The sequence below is a fragment of the Rana temporaria genome, chromosome 12 (assembly GCF_905171775.1).
Source record: "Rana temporaria chromosome 12, aRanTem1.1, whole genome shotgun sequence".
NCBI lineage: Eukaryota > Metazoa > Chordata > Amphibia > Anura > Ranidae > Rana > Rana temporaria.
The window spans coordinates 5,727,868-5,751,121 of NC_053500.1; the positions used below are offsets into that span (position 1 = coordinate 5,727,868).

The 23,254-nt window shown below is 51.1% G+C and overlaps 1 protein-coding gene across 2 annotated transcripts; it reads right to left on the bottom strand.

Moving 5' to 3' along the window:
• Window positions 1–1,118: 1,118 nt before the first annotated feature.
• Window positions 1,119–22,050, bottom strand: RAE1 (ribonucleic acid export 1). Of its 2 annotated transcripts, none has more exons than XM_040331669.1 (12): window positions 21,945–22,050; window positions 19,865–19,961; window positions 19,667–19,771; window positions 17,222–17,314; window positions 15,636–15,722; window positions 15,365–15,451; window positions 15,115–15,186; window positions 12,437–12,544; window positions 11,063–11,169; window positions 5,284–5,359; window positions 4,946–5,140; window positions 1,119–2,599 (listed from the first exon to the last, which is right to left on the bottom strand). In XM_040331669.1, exons 2-12 carry the CDS (start codon window positions 19,952–19,954, stop codon window positions 2,513–2,515), a joined length of 1,107 nt encoding a protein of 368 aa, XP_040187603.1. In that variant the 5' UTR covers window positions 19,955–19,961; window positions 21,945–22,050; the 3' UTR covers window positions 1,119–2,512. The 2 variants fall into 2 exon arrangements, with proteins under 2 accessions (XP_040187603.1, XP_040187602.1); XM_040331668.1 differs by lacking the exon at window positions 21,945–22,050 and adding an exon at window positions 21,711–21,849.
• Window positions 22,051–23,254: the final 1,204 nt, after the last annotated feature.

The following is a 23,254-nucleotide window of genomic DNA, read 5'->3' on the forward strand; positions in this document are numbered from 1 at the left end:
CCCCACATATGTGTGTCCCCATCAGAGCCCCCCACATATTTGTGTCCTCATCAGACCTCCCCTGTATATTTGTCCCATCCGAGTCCCACAACATATTTGTGTCTCCATCAGAGCCCCCCCCACATTTATGCCCTCATCAGAGACGCCCACATTTTGTGTCCCCATAAAAGACCCCTACATATTTGTGTCCCCATCAGAGTCCCCCACACATTTGTGTCCCCATCAGAGACCCCCCCACATATTTGTGTCCCCATCAGAGCGCGCCCACATATTTGTGTCCCCATCAGAGTCCCCCTTGCATTTTTGTGTCCTCATCAAAGACCCCCCTGCATATCTTTGTCCCCATCAGAGACCCCGACATTTTTGTGTCCCCATCAGAGACCCCCACATTTTTGTGTCCCCATCAGAGACCCCCACATTTTTGTGTCCCCATCAGAGACCCCCACATTTTTGTGTCCTCATCAGACCCCCCAATGCACATTTATGTCCCAATCAAAGACCCCCTGCATATTTGTGTTCCCATCAGAGCCCCCCCCCCCCACATATGTGTTCCCATCAGAGACCCAACATATTTGTGTCCCCATTAGAGACCCCCCATATATTTGTGTTCCCATCAGAGCCCCCCCACTTATTTGTGTCCCCAGAGCCCCCCACATATTTGTGTCCCCCATCAGAGACCCCCACATATTTGTGTCCCCTATGCATTGTTTGTGTCCCCATCAGAGTGCCCCACATATATTTGTGTTCCCATCAGAGCCCCCCACATATTTGGGTTCCCATCAGAGCCCCCCACATATTTGTGTCTCCATCAGAGCCCCCCCACATATTTGTGTCTCCATCAGAGACCCCCCACATATTTGTGTCTCCATCAGAGACCCCCCACATATTTGTGTCTCCATCAGAGCCCCCCCACATATTTGTGTCTCCATCAGAGACCCCCACCTATTTGTGTCCCCCATCAGAGCCCCTCACATATTTGGCACTAGAGACTCGGGTTAAACTTGTCTATCTCCCACCAAGTACAAAACAAGCTCCTGTACCGTGATTGGCTGCCTCATAGAGCGACATACTTACTGTAATGGGAGGAAAAAGGTGCAAGAAAATAAAACGAAGGCAAATACTAAACAAGTGTCTTTATTATAGGAAAAAAATCATTTGATTGCGTCTCTCTCAGAAAACGGCAGAACAGATTTGTGTGTCTTTGAACCCGCGGAGGCCGACGTGATGGACCTCTTTCACGATTGGGCGTCCTCTACACGGACTGTGGGAGGGTCCTCACCACATCTATGACCCTCGAGAACTTAAAATTACCCTCCCCCACCCCAAACGGCGGCCTACAGCGGTTCAGAATTGGTCAAAGCCAGACTCCTCCCCCCTAGGCCGCCGACACGCAGGGCCTTCCAGTGTAAGGAGATTGAACCTGCGAGTGTTTGAGGCTCTCGGAAAGGATACATTATTAATAAAAATTCGCAGAACATCAGAACAGAACATCAAATATAAAAAAAGAAAAATATAACAAATATATAAACAATAATTGAACATTCAGTACTAACTCTGGGCACCACCCTTAGGAAAGATTAAGAGTCCTTTCCACCGCCGGGCTGCGGTTTGTGAACGTAGCCGGGGGGGGGGGCATAGTCCCGACACCAGCGCCGGTGCCTTCCTGCAGCATCCATGTAGGCAGAAGGGGGGGGGGGGGGGGTCTATTAACAAGGCAAACTACAAGAACGGTCCTTAAAGTGGTTGTAAAATTAAAACTGAACAAAGCACATCCCCATATCTTGTGTACTTGCTTCAATCCAAAGCACCTCATTTCTGCCCTTCCTTTATCCCTGACACCAGGGAATCCCAACCCCCCCCCTCCTCCAGCACCCAGCAGGTGACCGACAAGCTAAACTGTGCACGTTTCCCCAAGGAGACTGCGTTTCCCTCCACTCAGGTCTCAGCTTACACTCAGCCCTCTGCGACATCATATGCCCCCCCTCGGGAGCCAAGGATTGCTGTATAAACTCTGTACAGCAGATAAAACAGGTACAACGTATGTAGGAGGATTGGTTTCCTCTCTGAGGACGCAGTCGCTGCAATGGGGGGGGGGGGGGGTATATGGAAGGGGTTACAACCACTTTAGAACAGTTTGAAGAAAGCCGATTTTTACAGGAACGCGGTATAAGTAAACAATTTCGGGGTCAGGAGAGAAAAGATATCGCTATCCGCTCTCCATTGGGTTCTGCGGCTTTCACGTTGCGGCCCATTCATAAAATGCAAGCAGCGGCATCCTGGGATTTCATTTTATTAGCGCTCTGCTGGCTTTGGAGTTCCGAAAAACGAGCAGAGCGCCAAGCACCTTTGTGACGCAAATCACCCCCCCCCCCAAGAAAGCAATATGGCGGTGTGAAGGCAATACGGCAGCCTTAGAACCCCTCCCCCCCCGCCCCTTTTAGTTTTTAATCTCTCCGAAGGATAGCGTTCAGAACCGGGGTCTTTAAATAACGCGATGGTGGATTTTTGTTATTTATTTCTTACTCCGCGGCTTCAGCTCCTCCGCGGCGTTCCGCAGGAAGATGTAATTCTTCTTCTGTGGGTTGTAGAACTCGTGACCCTGGAAGGAGGAGGAGAGGAAACGGTTCAGAGGTTAGAAATCATTTCCTAAGTGTTGTGTCGCGTCATCTACCCTGTGGGGGGCGGGGCTTCCCCCTTCCTGCCCAGGCCAATTCTCAGCTTTCAGCGCGCTCACACTTTGAATGACAATTGCGCGGTCATGCTACACTGTACACATAGGACATGTTTATCATTTATTTCCCACAGATGGAGCTTTTCTTTTGGTGGCGTGTGGTGATCACCTCTGGGGGGTTTATTTTTTGCTAAACAAAAAAACATGGAAAATTTTGAAAAAAAATAAATAAATAAAAGTATCAGGTTTCATAGTTTGTTATAAAATTTTGTAAACAGGCAATTTTTTTCCTTCACTGGTGGGCACCGACGAGGGGACAGGCAAGGCGGCAACCGACGAGGGGACAGGCAAGGCGGCAACCGACGAGGGGACAGGCAAGGCGGCAACCGACGAGGGGACAGGCAAGGCGGCAACCGACGAGGGGACAGGCAAGGCGGCAACCGACGAGGGGACAGGCAAGGCGGCAACCGACGAGGGGACAGGCAAGGCGGCAACCGACGAGGGGACAGGCAAGGCGGCAACCGACGAGGGGACAGGCAAGGCGGCAACCGACGAGGGGACAGGCAAGGCGGCAACCGACGAGGGGACAGGCAAGGCGGCAACCGACGAGGGGACAGGCAAGGCGGCAACCGACGAGGGGACAGGCAAGGCGGCAACCGACGAGGGGACAGGCAAGGCGGCAACCGACGAGGGGACAGGCAAGGCGGCAACCGACGAGGGGACAGGCAAGGCGGCAACCGACGAGGGGACAGGCAAGGCGGCAACCGACGAGGGGACAGGCAAGGCGGCAACCGACGAGGGGACAGGCAAGGCGGCAACCGACGAGGGGACAGGCAAGGCGGCAACCGACGAGGGGACAGGCAAGGCGGCAACCGACGAGGGGACAGGCAAGGCGGCAACCGACGAGGGGACAGGCAAGGCGGCACCGACGAGGGACAGGCAAGGCGGCACCGACGAGGGACAGGCAAGGCGGCACCGACGAGGGACAGGCAAGGCGGCACCGACGAGGGACAGGCAAGGCGGCACCGACGAGGGACAGGCAAGGCGGCACCGACGAGGGACAGGCAAGGCGGCACCGACGGCCACTGGTAGATGACATGATGGGCGGCACTATTGAGCAGGCGGCAGCTCTCCCTGATCGGGACCGATTTCCCTCTGACAGCCGCCGGTGATTGCCTATTTTTTTTTTCACCTCATGCTATCGTGAGGAGAAAAAATTGCAGATTACTGGCTCTGTTTACATCACATGATCAGCGGTCATAGGCTGACAGCTGATCACATGGTAAAGGGGGAGGGGGGTTTTCGGGTTTGACAGGTACGTCCTCTTTAAGTGCCCAGCCGTGGGTCCGAAGCTCCGTGACCCGCCGAACCCGATCGCCGCCGGAGTCCCGCGATCGGTCCCCGGAGCTGAAGAACGGGGAGAGCTGTGTGTAAACACAGCTTCCCCGTGGCGCTGTCATTGATCGTGTGTTCCCTGATATAGGGAAAGACGATCAATGACGTCACACGTCCAGCCCCGCTACAGTTAGAAACACAGATGAGGTCACACTTAACCCCTTCAGCGCCCCCTAGTGGTTAACTCCTAAACTGCAATTGTCATTTTCACAGTAATCAGTGCATTTTTATAGCACTTTTTGCTGTGAAAATGACAATGGTCTCAAAAATGTGTCAAAATTGTCCGATGTGTCCGCCATAATGTCGCAGTCATGAAAAGAAAAAAAAAAAAAAAAAACACGCTGATCGCCGCCATTAGTAGTAAAAAAAAAAAAAAAAAAAATAATGAATAAAAATGCAATAAAACTATCCTCTATTTTGTAAACGCTATAAATTTTGCGCAAACCAACCGATAAACGCTTATTGCGATTTTTTTTATACCAAAAATAGGTAGAAGAATACGTATCGGCCTAAACTGAGGGAAAAAATATAATATTTTTATATATTTTTTGGGGGATATTTATTATAGCAAAAAGTAAAAAACATTGCATTTTTTTTCAATATTGACGCTCTTTTTTTGTTTAAAGCAAAAAATAAAAAAAACGCAGAGGTGATCAAATACCACCAAAAGAAAGCTCTATTTGTGGGGGAAAAAGGACGCCGATTTTGTTTGGGAGCCACGTCGCACGGCCGTGCAATTGTCAGTTAAAGCGACGCAGTGCTGCAGTTACCTGCATTTTGGTCCGGGTCTTAAGTGGTTAAGAAAAATAAATAATAATAATAATAATAATAATAATAATAAATAAAAAAAATAAAATAAAAATAAATCGCTGTCCTCACCTTGGACCAATCATAGCTCGCCGCGTAGGCAAAGATGTTCCCGTTCTGGTTGAAGCAGCACGCGGAGATGGGCTGGTCCAGCTGCTCCGACGTCTTCAGCTTGGTCCGGGCGTCTTTGTCCCAGAAACTGAACCGGCCATCGGAGCCGACGGTGGCCAGCGTTCCGTGTACCGGATGGAAGGCGATGGCGTTTACCTGTGTGTGGGGGGGGGGGAGACATTTTATTAAAAAACAAATCTGTAAGTTCTATTCACACCACCAGGACGATGGGGGAGGGGGAGGGGTAAAAGGAGGACAACAGATTGAACGCTGGATCTGTAGAAGCTTTGCATACGTACGGCATAAATGTCCTGGGGGGCGGCCGTGTTCGTCCCGTTGGACCGGTGACATTTAAATGTAAAGTTGTCTTTGGCTCTGAAATACAAACTCTGCGTTATCTTTTTTTTTATATCTAGGCAACACTCCAACATAAAGAAAATGATATACAGCAGGGATATGCAATTAGCAGACCTCCAGCTGTTGCAGAACTACAAGTCCCATCATGCCCCTGGGCCCTATGCTTGTGGCTACCAGAGTCTTGCTATGCCTCATGGGACTTGTAGTTCTGCAACAGCTGATTGCATATCCCTGCTATACAGTAACCCCACACATTAACAACGCAGAGAAAAACATGCATTACAAAAAATAAAATAAAAAAAAGTGTCTGTTCACCGGAGCTTACAATCTATTAGGAAAAAATAAAAACAAAAAGGATATAACATCGTGAATGGAGGGCGAGTATCTGTCACCTTGTAGCAAAATAATGAGATGCCAAAAAACCTTTAGGATTCACCACTTTAAGACCGTCCCATAGCAATTTTACAATATATATATATATATATACATATATATATATATATATATATATATATATATATACACACACACGCGCGCGCGCGCGCGATTCTGCACTTCCGCCTGCAGGGGGCGTCCGTACGCCGCTTCTGCAGTGAATATTCACAGCAGAAACCGATTTACGAGTGGTGGGCACTCAATGTCCTCGGGCAACCCGCCGATCATTGGTAATACACACAGAACTGCTTATGTAAACAAGGCAGATCCCCGTTCTGATAGGGGGGGGTAGGATGGCTTCTGTGTTCCCGTGGTTCCATGCCTTCTTCTAGTATAAGCACCCCCCACATTGGCATTTTATGTAATCTGCGGGTGTCGGGCACTCAATGTCCTTCCTCCATCGGTAATACACACAGAACTGCTTATGTAAACAAGGCAGGGCAGATCTCTGTTCTGTGTTCCATGCCTTCCCCTAGTATAAGCGCGCACCCCCCACAGTACACTAAAAGCTGATATGCGGGTGTTGGGCCCATCGGAAATACACACAGAACTGCTTATGTAAACAAGGCAGATCCCCGTTCTGACAGGGGGGGGGGGGGAGGGATGGCTTCTGTGGATTAATGCCTTCCCCTAGTTAAGCACCTCCCCCCACAGGACACTAAAAGACGATCTGCGGGCGTCGGGCACTCAATGTCCTCCGGCAACCCGCCGATCATCGGCAATACACACAGAACTGCTTATGTAAACAAGGCAGGGCAGATCTTTGTTCTGTGTTCCCGCGGTTCCATGCCTTCCCCTAGTATAAGCACGCACCCCCCCCCCCCCCCCCCCCCACAGTACACTAAAAGCCGATATGCGGGTGTCGGGCACTCGATGTCCCTCGCCCATCGGAAACACACACAGAACTGCTTATGTAAACAAGGCAGAGCCCCGTTCTGATAGGGTGGGGGGAGAGGGATGAATTCTGTGTTCCTGCAAAGCAGAGACTAGAATCCATCTCTCCCCTTCGTAAAAGCAGCACATAATCGCTGGCTAGGCACAATTAACCCTTCGATCACCCTCGATGTTAACCCCATTCCCAGCCAGTGTCATTAGTACAGTGGAAGTGCACATTTTTAGCACCGATCACTGTATCTGGTTCCCAAAAAGTATAAGAATGTCCGCCGCAATATCGCAGTCTGGCTAGAAGTCGCTGATCGCCAACATTACTAGTATTAAATAAACAAAAATAAAAAATCTCGTAGATTGCAGACACTACAACGTGTGCGTAAAAACCAATCAATATCCATTTATTGGGATTTCTTTAACCACTTAAGGACCGCCTCCTGCACATTTACGTCGGCAGAATGGCACGGCTGGGCACAAGCACGTACAGGTACGTCCTGTACTAGTACCCAGCCGCGGATCACGGTCGCACGCCCACGACCCGGTCCGAAGCACCGGGACCGCGTGACCCGATCGCCGCTGGAGTCCCGCGATCGCTCCCCGGAGCTGAAGAACGGGGAGAGGTGTGTGTAAACACACCTTCCCCGTTCTTCACTGTGGCGGCTGCATCGATCGTGTGTTCCCTTTTATAGGGAGACTTGATCGATGACATCACACCTACAGCCACACCCCCCTACAGTTGTAAACACATATGAGGTCACACATAACCCCATCAGCGCCCCCTTATGGTTAACTCCCAAACTGCAACTGTCATTTTCACAATAAACAATGCATTTTTATAGCATTTTTTGCTGTGAAAATGACAATGGTCCCAAAAATGTGTAAAAATTGTCCAAAGTCACCAAAAAAAATAAATTAAAAAAAAAAAGCTGATCGCCGCCATTAGTAGTAAATAAAAAAAATAAAAATGCATTAAAATTACCCCCTTTTTAGTAAAACGCTATAAATTTGCGCAAACCAAACGATAAAACGCTTATTGCAATTTTTTTTTTCTTCAAAAATATGTAGAAGAATACGTATCGGCCTAATCTGAGGAAGAATTTTTTTTTAATATATTTTTGGGGGATATCTATTATAGCAAAAAGTTAAAAATATTGCATTTTTTTCAAAATTGTCGCTCTATTTTTGTTTATAGCGCAAAAAAAATAAAAACCGCAGAGGTGATCAAATACCACCAAAAGAAAGCTCTGTTTGTGGGAAAAAAAGGACGCCAATTTTGTTTGGGAGCCACGTCGCACGACCGCGCAATTGTCTGTTAAAGCGACGCAGTGCCGTATCGCAAAACCTGGCCGGGTCCTTTAGCAGCATTTTGGTCCGGGTCTTAAGTGGTTAAGAAATCCTGGATATTACAGCCAGTAACAAGGAAGGGTGAAGGAAGATCTGGGAGGAGTCAGGCATGAAGGATCCTGGATATTACAGCCAGTAACAAGGAAGGGTGAAGGAAGATCTGGGAGGAGTCAGACATGAAGGATCCTGGATATTACAGCCAGTAACAAGGAAGGGTGAAGGAAGATCTGGGAGGAGTCAGACATGAAGGATCCTGGATATTACAGCCAGTAACAAGGAAGGGTGAAGGAAGATCTGGGAGGAGTCAGGCATGAAGGATCCTAGATATTACAGCCAGTAACAAGGAAGGGTGAAGAAAGATCTGGGAGGAGTCAGGCATGAAGGATCCTGGATATTACAGCCAGTAACAAGGAAGGGTGAAGGAAGATCTGGGAGGAGTCAGGCATGAAGGATCCTGGATATTACAGCCAGTAACAAGGAAGGGTGAAGGAAGATCTGGGAGGAGTCAGACATGAAGGATCCTGGATATTACAGCCAGTAACAAGGAAGGGTGAAGGAAGATCTGGGAGGAGTCAGACATGAAGGCTCCTGTATATTACAGCCAGTAACAAGGAAGGGTGAAGGAAGATCTGGGAGGAGTCAGACATGAAGGATCCTGGATATTACAGCCAGTAACAAGGAAGGGTGAAGGAAGTTCTGGGAGGAGTCAGACATGAAGGATCCTGGATATTACAGCCAGTAACAAGGAGGGGTGAAGGAAGATCTGGGAGGAGTCAGGCATGAAGGATCCTGGATATTACAGCCAGTAACAAGGAAGGGTGAAGGAAGATCTGGGAGGAGTCAGACATGAAGGATCCTGGATATTACAGCCAGTAACAAGGAAGGGTGAAGGAAGATCTGGGAGGAGTCAGGCATGAAGGATCCTAGATATTACAGCCAGTAACAAGGAAGGGTGAAGAAAGATCTGGGAGGAGTCAGGCATGAAGGATCCTGGATATTACAGCCAGTAACAAGGAAGGGTGAAAGAAGATCTGGGAGGAGTCAGACATGAAGGATCCTGGATATTACAGCCAGTAACAAGGAAGGGTGAAGGAAGATCTGGGAGGAGTCAGACATGAAGGATCCTGGATATTACAGCCAGTAACAAGGAAGGGTGAAGGAAGATCTGGGAGGAGTCAGGCATGAAGGATCCTGGATATTACAGCCAGTAACAAGGAAGGGTGAAGGAAGATCTGGGAGGAGTCAGACATGAAGGATCCTGGATATTACAGCCAGTAACAAGGAAGGGTGAAGGAAGATCTGGGAGGAGTCAGGCATGAAGGATCCTGGATATTACAGCCAGTAACAAGGAAGGGTGAAGGAAGATCTGGGAGGAGTCAGGCATGAAGGATCCTGGATATTACAGCCAGTAACAAGGAAGGGTGAAGAAAGATCTGGGAGGAGTCAGGCATGAAGGATCCTAGATATTACAGCCAGTAACAAGGAAGGGTGAAGGAAGATCTGGGAGGAGTCAGACATGAAGGATCCTGGATATTACAGCCAGTAACAAGGAAGGGTGAAGGAAGATCTGGGAGGAGTCAGGCATGAAGGATCCTGGATATTACAGCCAGTAACAAGGAAGGGTGAAGGAAGATCTGGGAGGAGTCAGGCATGAAGGATCCTGGATATTACAGCCAGTAACAAGGAAGGGTGAAGAAAGATCTGGGAGGAGTCAGGCATGAAGGATCCTGGATATTACAGCCAGTAACAAGGAAGGGTGAAGGAAGATCTGGGAGGAGTCAGACATGAAGAATCCTGGATATTACAGCCAGTAACAAGGAAGGGTGAAGGAAGATCTGGGAGGAGTCAGACATGAAGGATCCTGGATATTACAGCCAGTAACAAGGAGGGGTGAAGGAAGATCTGGGAGGAGTCAGACATGAAGGCTCCTGTATATTACAGCCAGTAACAAGGAGGGGTGAAGGAAGATCTGGGAGGAGTCAGACATGAAGGATCCTGGATATTACAGCCAGTAACAAGGAAGGGTGAAGGAAGATCTGGGAGGAGTCAGACATGAAGGATCCTGGATATTACAGCCAGTAACAAGGAAGGGTGAAGGAAGTTCTGGGAGGAGTCAGACATGAAGGTTCCTGGATATTACAGCCAGTAACAAGGAAGGGTGAAGGAAGATCTGGGAGGAGTCAGACATGAAGGATCCTGGATATTACAGCCAGTAACAAGGAAGGGTGAAGGAAGTTCTGGGAGGAGTCAGACATGAAGGATCCTGGATATTACAGCCAGTAACAAGGAGGGGTGAAGGAAGATCTGGGAGGAGTCAGACATGAAGGATCCTGGATATTACAGCCAGTAACAAGGAAGGGTGAAGGAAGATCTGGGAGGAGTCAGACATGAAGGATCCTGGATATTACAGCCAGTAACAAGGAAGGGTGAAGGAAGATCTGGGAGGAGTCAGGCATGAAGGATCCTGGATATTACAGCCAGTAACAAGGAAGGGTGAAGGAAGATCTGGGAGGAGTCAGACATGAAGGATCCTGGATATTACAGCCAGTAACAAGGAGGGGTGAAGGAAGATCTGGGAGGAGTCAGACATGAAGGATCCTGGATATTACAGCCAGTAACAAGGAAGGGTGAAGGAAGATCTGGGAGGAGTCAGACATGAAGGATCCTGGATATTACAGCCAGTAACAAGGAAGGGTGAAGGAAGATCTGGGAGGAGTCAGGCATGAAGGATCCGGGATATTACAGCCAGTAACAAGGAGGGGTGAAGGAAGATCTGGGAGGAGTCAGACATGAAGGATCCTGGATATTACAGCCAGTAACAAGGAAGGGTGAAGGAAGATCTGGGAGGAGTCAGACATGAAGGATCCTGGATATTACAGCCAGTAACAAGGAAGGGTGAAGGAAGATCTGGGAGGAGTCAGGCATGAAGGATCCTGGATATTACAGCCAGTAACAAGGAAGGGTGAAGGAAGATCTGGGAGGAGTCAGGCAGACATGAAGGCGCACAGAATTATCCACAATGCAGAAGATATTAGAAGAGCGGAGAGAACTCACGGATTGGGGGGGTTGATATAATGGATGGCGACTCGACCTTCGATGCTTCCCAGAGCAAAACCGGTTGGCTTGTTCTGTTTATCCTTAAATATGGCGACACATCGGTGCTGGAATGTTAATAAAAACGCATATTAGAGCTTTGAGCACAAACCCCTACAGCCCCCCCTTCCATCCACTTCTTGTCTGCATGCCCTCCCCCCTGCAGGGTCAGCAGCACATCATTGCCGAGGACCGGCTTCTCGAAAGTGACAACGGTGGGCCATGTCTGTACAATGTGCCGCTTGTAGTCTCCACCAGGGGGCGCATGTGACAGGGTGACAACTAGGGTTGTCCCGATACCACTTTTTTAGGACCGAGTACAAGTACCGATACTTTTTTCTTTAAATGTGTCCCCAAATGCAGCCATGTCCCCCTACAAATGCAGCCATGTCCCCCCACAGATGCAGCCATGTCCCCCCACAGATGCAGCCATGTCCCCCCACAGATGCAGCCATGTCCCCCCACAGATGCAGCCATGTCCCCCCACAGATGCAGCCATGTCCCCCCACAGATGCAGCCATGTCCTCCCCATATGCAGCCATGTCCCCCCCCATATATGCAGCCATGTCCCCCCCCATATATGCAGCCATGTCCCCCCCATATATGCAGCCATGTCCCCCCCCATATATGCAGCCATGTCCCCCCCATATATGCAGCCATGTCCCCCCCCATATATGCAGCCATGTCCCCCCCCATATATGCAGCCATGTCCCCCCCATATATGCAGCCATGTCCCCCTTACCTACATGCTGCCGCGCCACCGCTTGGTTAATACGGGCGGGGAACATTACAGCTTTCATTTGAATAGCTGTAGTGTTTCCCGCCGCGCTGCGTATAGACACTCCCCCTTGCTCGGGATTGGACAGTTCACCCGAGCAAGGGGGAGTGTCTATACGCGGCGCGGCGGGAAACACTACAGCTATTCAAATGAAAGCTGTAATGTTCCCCGCCCGTATTAACCAAGCGGCGTGGGGGAAGTATCGGATGAGGCATCGGGGGCATTTTCTATAAATACTCGGAATCGGTCCCGATACTAGTATCGGTATCGGGACAACGCAGAAGCATGAACGGCAGACAAGTGGGAGTGGTCACCTTATAAGAAGTGCCTAGACAGAGACCAACATGGCAGGATCACCAGCTACTATTTTATTAAATGCTACAGATGTAAAATATAATAGATGTAAAGCTCAATACTGAAATATCATTGAAAGTTATTCTAAGTGAAGCTCCTGGCTTATAAAGCACAACACACACACAACACATTATAACACTAAGAAGTATTGGTAGGTAGCAGTTCACAGAACAGTCCAATCCATACAATGACCGTGACATTACCTGATGCTTTAACGGGGATTCAATCCTTCGAAATTCGGAGGGCTGGTTCTCCAATTGGTATACTATTAATCCTCTCTCGGCTGTCGCTACTGCGGCCATGGGATACACCTGAGCGGAGGAGGAGGAAAAAAAAAGATATTCTTTTATCAGTAATGGCGAAACTGCGCCTGTTCTAGAATGGGCAAGGCTGGGGTGAGAGCAGAGGGTGCTGGGATAGTGGTGGGGAAAGCAGAGAATTTTAAATGTTGTCAGGTGTGGTGGTGAGAGGAGAATGGAGGGTCAGGTGTGGTGGCGAGAGTGAGAGGAGAATGGGAGGTCAGGTGTGGTGGTGAGAGTGAGAGGAGAATGGGAGGTCAGGTGTGGTGGTGAGAGGAGAATGGGAGGTCAGGTGTGGTGGTGAGAGTGAGAGGAGAATGGGAGGTCAGGTGTGGTGGTGAGAGGAGAATAAGAGGTCAGGTGTGGTGGTGAGAGGAGAATAAGAGGTCAGGTGTGGTGGTGAGAGGAGAATAAGAGGTCAGGTGTGGTGGTGAGAGGAGAATAAGAGGTCAGGTGTGGTGGTGAGAGGAGAATAAGAGGTCAGGTGTGGTGGTGAGAGGAGAATAAGAGGTCAGGTGTGGTGGTGAGAGGAGAATAAGAGGTCAGGTGTGGTGGTGAGAGGAGAATAAGAGGTCAGGTGTGGTGGTGAGAGGAGAATAAGAGGTCAGGTGTGGTGGTGAGAGGAGAATAAGAGGTCAGGTGTGGTGGTGAGAGTGAGAGGAGAATAAGAGGTCAGGTGTGGTGGTGAGAGTGAGAGGAGAATAAGAGGTCAGGTGTGGTGGTGAGAGTGAGAGGAGAATAAGAGGTCAGGTGTGGTGGTGAGAGTGAGAGGAGAATAAGAGGTCAGGTGTGGTGGTGAGAGTGAGAGGAGAATAAGAGGTCAGGTGTGGTAGTGAGAGTGAGAGGAGAATAAGAGGTCAGGTGTGGTGGTGAGAGGAGAATAAGAGGTCAGGTGTGGTGGTGAGAGGAGAATAAGAGGTCAGGTGTGGTGGTGAGAGGAGAATAAGAGGTCAGGTGTGGTGGTGAGAGGAGAATAAGAGGTCAGGTGTGGTGGTGAGAGGAGAATAAGAGGTCAGGTGTGGTGGTGAGAGGAGAATAAGAGGTCAGGTGTGGTGGTGAGAGGAGAATAAGAGGTCAGGTGTGGTGGTGAGAGGAGAATAAGAGGTCAGGTGTGGTGGTGAGAGGAGAATAAGAGGTCAGGTGTGGTGGTGAGAGGAGAATAAGAGGTCAGGTGTGGTGGTGAGAGTGAGAGGAGAATAAGAGGTCAGGTGTGGTGGTGAGAGTGAGAGGAGAATAAGAGGTCAGGTGTGGTGGTGAGAGTGAGAGGAGAATAAGAGGTCAGGTGTGGTAGTGAGAGTGAGAGGAGAATAAGAGGTCAGGTGTGGTGTTGAGAGTGAGAGGAGAATAAGAGGTCAGGTGTGGTGGTGAGAGTGAGAGGAGAATAAGAGGTCAGGTGTGGTGGTGAGAGTGAGAGGAGAATAAGAGGTCAGGTGTGGTAGTGAGAGTGAGAGGAGAATAAGAGGTCAGGTGTGGTAGTGAGAGTGAGAGGAGAATGGAGGGTCAGGTGTGGCCAGAGGGGAATGGAGGGTCAGGTGTGGCCAGAGGGGAATGGAGGGTCAGGTGTGGCCAGAGGGGAATGGAGGGTCAGGTGTGGCCAGAGGGGAATGGAGGGTCAGGTGTGGCCAGAGGGGAATGGAGGGGGAGGTGTGGGCAGAGGGGAATGGAGGGTCAGGTGTGGCCAGAGGGGAATGGAGGGTCAGGTGTGGCCAGAGGGGAATGGAGGGTCAGGTGTGGCCAGAGGGGAATGGAGGGTCAGGTGTGGCCAGAGGGGAATGGGGGGGTCGGGTGTGGCCAGAGGGGAATGGGGGGGTCAGGTGTGGCCAGAGGGGAATGGGGGGGTCAGGTGTGGCCAGAGGGGAATGGGGGGGTCAGGTGTGGCCAGAGGGGAATGGGGGGGTCAGGTGTGGCCAGAGGGGAATGGGGGGGTCAGGTGTGGCCAGAGGGGAATGGGGGGGTCAGGTGTGGCCAGAGGGGAATGGGGGGGTCAGGTGTGGCCAGAGGGGAATGGAGGGTCAGGTGTGGCCAGAGGGGAATGGGGGGGTCAGGTGTGGCGAGAGGGGAATGGAGGGTCAGGTGTGGCCAGAGGGGAATGGGGGGGTCAGGTGTGGCCAGAGGGGAATGGGGGGGTCAGGTGTGGCCAGAGGGGAATGGGGGGGTCAGGTGTGGCCAGAGGGGAATGGGGGGGTCAGGTGTGGCCAGAGGGGAATGGGGGGGTCAGGTGTGGCCAGAGGGGAATGGGGGGGTCAGGTGTGGCCAGAGGGGAATGGAGGTCAGGTGTGGCGAGAGGGGAATGGAGGGTCAGGTGTGGCGAGAGGGGAATGGGGGGTCAGGTGTGGCGAGAGGGGAATGGAGGTCAGGTGTGGCGAGAGGGGAATGGGGGGTCAGGTGTGGCGAGAGGGGAATGGGGGGTCAGGTGTGGCGAGAGGGGAATGGGGGGTCAGGTGTGGCGAGAGGGGAATGGGGGTAAGGTGTGGCGGCGAGATGAGAACTGGCGCGTGGTTTTACGTCACCACTAATAGACACACTTTTGTGGACATGACAGCTTCAGGTTTAACCTCATAGTTATCAAACACATGACTTACCACATCCGCGCAGTAACCGCGTTCCGGAAGCTGAAGCGTCATTAAAGGATTTGGCGAGCGCGTGTCCCAAAACTATAAAAGAAAAAAGAAAAACACACAAAAGATCAGCCGTAATCACAGGTGACAAAACATTTTGGGGCGGAGCACAACTGCATGCAAAGGGAACTGAAAATTACACCCCCCCCCCCCACAACTCTCAGGGTGCTCAGAGCAGAGTCCCCATGGAGAGTCACTGTGGGATGGCACTTACCTTTAGAGTTTTGTCCCAGCTACTAGTCATTATACAACTATAGTTTGGCGCTTTGATCCAGTGTACGGTTTTTATTGGTGCTTCATGCTGGAAGATAAAAAGAAATCAGATCTATAATAAATCTGCTCACATTTTGGCTACATGGTCACTTCTGTACAGACCCCTTTCTGTGCGAGATAAAAGGCCACAGGCGCGCGCTCACAGAAGGAGGCGCACACAGGCGCGCGCTCACAGGAGGCGCACCAAAGCAAACCATGAAGAAGCGGCTCACCTGTGCAATCTGTATGGACTGGTTGCTGTTCAGGTCCCACATTTTGGCAGTTTTGTCACAAGACGCCGTGAACACTTTGCTGCCGTCCTGCAGGGAAAAAGAAACGGAAGAGAATGAAGGCCGAGATTTCCCAACTAGACCCGTCTCCTCTCTATGGTCTCTATGGCCGTCTCCTCTCTATGGCCGGCTCCCCTCTACGGCCGTCTTTACCTACTTGTCACCCGGGGCCAATTCTGACTCTTCTCCCCGACATGTAAAAATGCTAGAAAATTACTTAGAACCCCCGAACACAAGACAAATTAAAAAAAAATAATTATAATATATTATAGAGATGTACAGTCACGCCCATTTGCCTGCCCGTGCCATTGTGGTGACGTATATCTTCGTGTGCTGGTCGGCAAGTAGTGAGATCCTATGCCAGAGCCCATTGAGAGCACAGAGCTAATGAAGTCTTCCCTCTCTGTCAAATAAGGATCAGTGCCCATTAATGCAGCCTCACCATTACCATGAATGCAGCCTCACCATTACCATGAATGCAGCCTCACCATTACCATGAATGCAGCCTCACCATTGACACACAAGGCAGCCTCACCACTGACACGCATGCAGCCTCACCACTGACACGCATGCAGCCTCACCACTGACACGCATGCAGCCTCACCACTGACACGCATGCAGCCTCACCACTGACACGCATGCAGCCTCGGAGGGGGGCGGGTTTGAGCAAAGCAGTGACATGGATCCATGCCTTCCCCTAGTATAAGCACCCCCCCCCTCCACTAAAACCAGCCGATCTGCGGGTGTTGGGCACTCGATGTCCTCCGGTCCCCGCCGATCGTTGGTAATACACACAGAACTGCTTATGTAAAGCAGGCAGATCCCCGTTCTGATGAGGGAGAAGGGATGCATCCTGTGTTCCTGCAAAGCAGAGACTAGAATCCATCTCTCCCCTTAGAAAAAGCAGCACATGCAATACACAAAAACACTGGCTAGGCACACAATTAACCCTTTGATCGTCCCCCTAGATGTTAACCCCTTCCCAGCCAGTGTCATCAGTACAGTGACAGTGCATTTTTTTTATTATAGCACTGATCACTGTAGTAGTGTGACTGGTCCCCAAAAAAGTGCCAAAAGTGTCGGCCAGCGTTCGACGCAATATCGCAGTCCCGCTTTAAGTCGCTGATGCTACGACTAAGGCTGCATTCACACTATAACGCGGCGTATTTTGCCGCGATTTGTAAACTTTTTTTTTTTTTTTTCACAAAACATTTTACATTGATGTCTATGCCGAACGCCGAAAGCCGCCTGAAAAAAAAAGGGTACGGGACTTGTTTTCAGGTGGCAGGCGTACGGCGTTTCGGCGCGAGATGTGAACCATCTCATAGACATCAATGTAAATTCGCCCCTCCGTCGCGCTTCAGGCGTATATACGCCTAGGTGTGAATGGGCTCTAAGGCTGTTGCCGAAACGCGTCGTTTAAAATAGCGCAGTGCCATATTGCAAAAAAAAATGGCCTGGTCATGAAGGGTGGGGTGTGGGGATTGGGTAAATCTTTCGGGGGTCAAGTGGTAAAGGGCAATACATACGTCACTCCAGCAGACGTCCAGCACGGGTCCTGTGTGCATCTGTTGGGCCTTCGGAATCGTCTGTCCGTTGTCCTGCACCTCCCAACATCGTACCTGAGAGAGGAGACAACATGTCCAGGTGTGAGAAGGAGGAGGAGCAAGAAACGTAAAAGTAACCAAAAAATCAATTCGATAACCGACATGAGCCTGTGCCGCAGAAATGACAGTTAGAACCAAAAACAGTTATTGATGACAGTTTTGTTCTGAAAAGAGTGGCGAGGGGTTAGAGCCTCCCGTAGGGTTCTTGTCGCCATCAGTGTCCACATTGGAAAGGAAGGAAGAAGAATAACCAGCTAAACAGGAAGTGGAATGGAATTCTCTCCACCCAAAAGCGGAACTAAACCCTCCCATCGTTTTCAGCCAAGGAAGCCGCCATCTTGGTTTCTTTTTGATCTGCAACTGCCCCAATTGCGCCGCACATGTGATTAGGTATGACACCAGCCATTGGATGGTTTGACAGTTGTGGTTGTGAACACAAACAAATGTGACAGTTACATTCTCGGAATGCGGCGAAATTTTACTTTTTTTTGTTTTAAAACCGTCAAGAACCCCTTTCACACCGAGGCGTTTTTCAGGGGCTTAAGCGTTAGAAATGGCCTCTAAACAACGCCTGAAAAATCGCCTCCCATTGGTTTCAATGCGTCTTTTCACACTGGGGCGGGGCGCTTGCGGAACGTTAGGCAAAGTCCTGCCATCAGCATCTTTTTGGGGCGGGTTGGGAGCGCTGAATTGAGTGCTCGCAAACCGCCCCTGCCTATTGAAATGAATGGGCAGCGATTTCGGAAGCGCGGCAAAACGGGCGCTTTTAATCCCTTCTTTGGAGTTAAAGGCGCCCCCAATTGCGTTTTTTTTTTTAAAAGCCAGCAGGTACAAATACTGCAGCTGATGACTTTTAATATAAGGACACTTACCTGTCCTGGGCGCTTGCCATAATGGCACCCGAAGCCGACCCGTTCCCTGGCTTTAACCCCTTGCTGCCGGCCCTTTAAGGGGTTTTGCTAGGCCAGGAAGGGCTTATGGCCAAGTGACCGCCGTGATCGGCAGTCACATGATCCTGGGAAAAGGGCGCGAGGCCGGACGCCGCCTTTTCTCAGGATCGCGGCGAGCTGCGGGCAGGTTTTCTTTAGGCGAGGCCGCGGCTTTCGGCCTATTCCGCGGCCTTTTTCCCAGGATCGCGGCGGACTAGGCCGAATCCAGGGCCTCGCCTAAAAAAATCCTGCCCGCAGCTCGTCGCGATCCTGAGAAAAGGCTGCGAAGGCCTTTGCCATGCCAGGAGGGGCTTATGGCCAAGTGACCGCCGCGATTGGCAGTCACATGATCAGGAGAAGTCCTTTCCATGAGGCCGCCGGTCACGGCACCGTCGGCGCTATTGGCACGCAAATAGGGTTATCAGTTGCTTATGCCGTTTGTTTGAATTGGGCAGCTTTAAAGTTTTTTATTATTATTTTATATATAAAAATTATATCTATTTTTTATTATTATTATTGATTTTATATACCGTATTTATTCGGGTATAGCGCACTCCCGCGTATAGCGCGCACCCCTAAAGTTGGCCAGAAATTCCTGTGGAAAAAAGGATTTTGTACTTACAGTTTTGGTGTCTTGCGCGGCATCCATCGGCGGCCTCGTAGGGTCCGGCGTCCGTCTGTTCTCTTCATCGGGTCCGGCGTCCTCCCCGCTCATTTCCCGCTTTCCAGTGCCGAGTTTGAATATTGCGCCGGCATATACCGAGCGCAGTACACTCGGGCAGGCTCGGCTACTGTCGCGCTCACGTCCTGTACGTCCAGGACGTGAGCGCGGGAGGAGCCGAGACTGCCCGACTATACACGAGTGTACTGCGCTCGGTATATGCCGGCGCAGTATTCAAACTCGGCGCGGGTATCGGCGTATATCGCGCACCCACGATTTTGCCCTGATTTCCAGGGCAAAAAAGTGTGCGGTATACGCCGATAAATACAGTATAAAAAAAATTTAATTTTTATTTTATATAAAAATGTATATAGAATTATTATTATTGATTTTATATATAAAAAATAAAATAAAAATATCTATATCTTTTATTTTTATTATTATTGATTTTATATATATATATAAAAAAAAAAAAAGATATAGATTGAATTTTTATTTATATTAAAAAAAAATAATAATGATTTATTATTATTGATTTTATATATACAATAAATAAAATAAAAATTATATCTATATGTTTTTTTTCTCTCCTTCAAATCTCCTTTTGTTACTATTTTTTGTTTATTTAAGTCTAACACCAAAACAGAGAAAACAAGCCCCTCCCCCATGCGATAGCATTAGGCAGGTGACAGGTCCTCTTTATGGAGACCCCTCCCCTGCAGCTAATCAAGCACAGATTGTGCTACATATAAAAACACACAGGACTTTATTACTTACGTCGTTGGCCCAGGAGCCGGCGATGAGGAAGTTCCCCGGCATAGTCGGCGGGCTGAAGGATAGGCATGATATGCTGTCGTCCGGCGGAGAGCTGACCTCTATATCCTGAGAGAGAGAACACAGACAATGATTGGTAGACGGGTCCAGGGATCCCGGGGCCCACCAAACACTGACACTATCACAGGGGGAGGAGCTTACCTTCATAGGGTTGTGGTTATCGGCGGCTGTGTTGCCAAACATGCTGGTCCCTCCACTGCCAAAACCACCTGTGGAGCCAAATAAACTCATCTTGGACCTGCCAAAAGTCAGAAACACGGGGTGACACCATGCTGAGCGAGGAAAGGGGTCCTACTGCCCGAGTGCGAAGGCAACACGCTGCGGGGACGTGAGCATTACTGCAACGCGCTGCGGAGCAAACAGGGGGGGATCTTCCAATGGGTTCACCTGTTACCATGGCAACTGTCTAAATGGGGTATTATTACCTCGTCCTGGTATAGGACAGGAAGTGAGGGGAAATCTGCCCAAGGGGACACCAATAAATACAAATCTGTCAGGGGTGGCAGTATTTCCGTACACCAAGAAAGACTTCATTGAGGGGTCAATGCCAGGGGGTGGGGGGGGGGGGAGGAGCCAGAATATACTCTTCCAGGCCCCTCCCATCACTATACTTCTCCGACCCCCCCCTCCTATCTCAGATCCCTATACCTCTCTGGCCCCTCCCTCCTATAACCGATCCCTATACCTCTCCAGCCCCTCCCTCCCATCAACAAACACTATACTAACCTGGCCCCTCCCTTCCATCAATGATCCCTATACTTCTCCATTACCCTCCCTTCCATCATCGATCCCTATACTCCTCTGACCCCTTTCTCCCATCACCGGTCCCCCTGTGGCCCCTCCCTCCCATCATCAATCCCCATACCTTTCCTGCCCCTCCCTCCTATCACCGATCCCCATATACCTCTCTGGCCCCTCCCTTGTATCACTGATCCCCATACCTCTCCGGCACCTCCCTCCCATAAATGATCCTTATACTCTTCAATTACCCTCCCTCCCATTACCGATCCCAAAACCTCTCCGGCCCCTCCCTATCACTGATCCCTATACCTCTCCAAACCCTCTCTATACTCCCTCCAACCCCTCCCTCCTATCACTGATCCCCATACCACTCTGGCCCCTCCCTCCTATCACCGATCCCTATACCTCTCCGGCCCCTCCCTCCTACCACCGATCCCTATACCTCTCCTGCCCCTCCCTCCTATCACCGATCCCTAACCTCCTCAGGCCCCTCCCTCCCATCACCGATCCCTATACTCCTCCGACCCCTCCCTCCCACCACCGATCCCTATACTCCTCCGGCCCCTCCCTCCCATCACCGATCCCTAAACTCCTCCGGCCCCTCCCTCCCATCACCGATCCCTAAACTCCTCCGGCCCCTCCCTCCCATCACCGATCCCTAAACTCCTCCCTCCTAACACTGATCCCCATACCTCTCTGGCCCCTCTCTCCTATACCTCTCCGGCCCCTCCCTCCTATCACCGATCCCCATACCTCTCCGGCCCCTCCCTCCTATCACCGATCCCCATACCTCTCCGGCCCCTCCCTCCTATCACCGATCCCCATACCTCTCCGGCCCCTCCCTCCCATCAATGATCCCTATACTCCTTTATTACCCCCTCATCACTGATCCCTATACCTCTCCGGCCCCTCCCCCTCCTATCACTGATCCCCATACCACTCTGGCCCCTCCCTCCTATAACCGATCCATATACCTCTCCCTCCTACCACCGATCCCTATACTCCTCCGGCCCATCCCTCCTAACACTGATCCCCAATTCCCTGTGGCTCATCACCACTCCCCCTTTGGCCCCTCCCTCCCATCACCACTTCCCCTTTGGCCCCTCCCTCCCATCACCACTTCCCCTTTGGCCCCTCCCTCCCATCACCACTTCCCCTGTGGCCCCTCCCATCTCCCCCCCCTGTGGCCCCTCCCTCCCATCACTGATCCCCCTTTTCCATGTGGCCCCCATATCTTAGCACTGACCCCCTATTTCTCTGGGGTCCCTTCATGACCCTCCAGCTGTCTTCTGTACAGAGAGGGGAGGTGTGTGATGATCCTCAATGTCCCATGTGGGGGGGGGAGGAGGTGAGGTCTGGTCTCCGGTGCCGTCAGCCGCTCACCCCCGAGCCATGCTTCTCCTATCAACAACCCCGCCCCCTCCTCTTCCTCTCCGCACTCATCCCGGGATATCTATCCTCCCATCCCCCCCACACTCACCGGATTTCTCCCGCCCGAATCCTCCAGGAGAACTCACACCGGCGCCAATCACCCGACGCACTACACGTGACGTCACCTCTGCGCCGCTCTGACACTCAACACACACACACAGCGACACCTGGCGCCCGGAGCGCGGAACTGACACACAGCGACACCTGCTGGTGAGAAGCGCTAACTGACAGCCAAAGGGCTCCTGCTGAAGGAAATGGACCTCAACATCCATGTTCCTGGGTGTAAAGACCCCATTACTCAGCACAGTGATGATAGGCACCCCTCATAATGGGCACAGCGGGTGTAAAGACCCCATTACTCAGCACAGGGATGGTGGGAACCCCTCATAATGGGCACAGCGGGTGTAAAGACCCCATTACTCAGCACAGGGATGGTGGGAACCCCTCATAATGAGCACAGTGGGTGTACAGACCTGGGAACTCAGCACAGGGATGGTGGGCACCCCTCATAATGGGGCACAGCGGGTGTACAGACCCGGGAACTCAGCACAGGGATGGTGGGAACCCCTCATAATGGGCACAGCGGGTGTAAAGACCCCATTACTCAGCACAGGGATGGTGGGAACCCCTCATAATGAGCACAGTGGGTGTACAGACCTGGGAACTCAGCACAGGGATGGTGGAGACTCCTCATAATGGGCACAGCGGGTGTACAGACCCAGGAACTCAGCACAGGGATGGTGGGCACCCCTCATAATGGGCACAGCAGGTGTAGAGACCCGGGAACTCGGCACAGGGATGGTGGGCACCCCTCATAATGGGCACAGCAGGTGTAGAGACCCGGGAACTCGGCACAGGGATGGTGGGAACCCCTCATAATGGGCACAGCGGGTGTAAAGACCCCATTACTCAGCACAGGGATGGTGGGAACCCCTCATAATGGGCACAGCGGGTGTACAGACCCGGGAACTCAGCACAGGGATGGTGGGAACCCCTCATAATGGGCACAGCGGGTATAAAGACCCCATTACTCAGCACAGGGATGGTGGGAACCCCTCATAATGGGCACAGCGGGTGTACAGACCTGGGAACTCAGCACAGGGATGGTGGGAACCCTTCATAATGGGCACAGCGGGTGTACAGACCCGGGAACTCAGCACAGGGATGGTGGGAACCCCTCATAATGGGCACAGCGGGTGTACAGACTCAGGAACTCAGCACAGGGATGGTGGGAACCCCTCATAATGGGCACAGACCCCGCAAATCAGCACAGGGATGGTGGGAACCCCTCATAATGGGCACAGACCCCGCAAATCAGCACAGGGATGGTGGGAACCCCTCATAATGGGCACAGCGGGT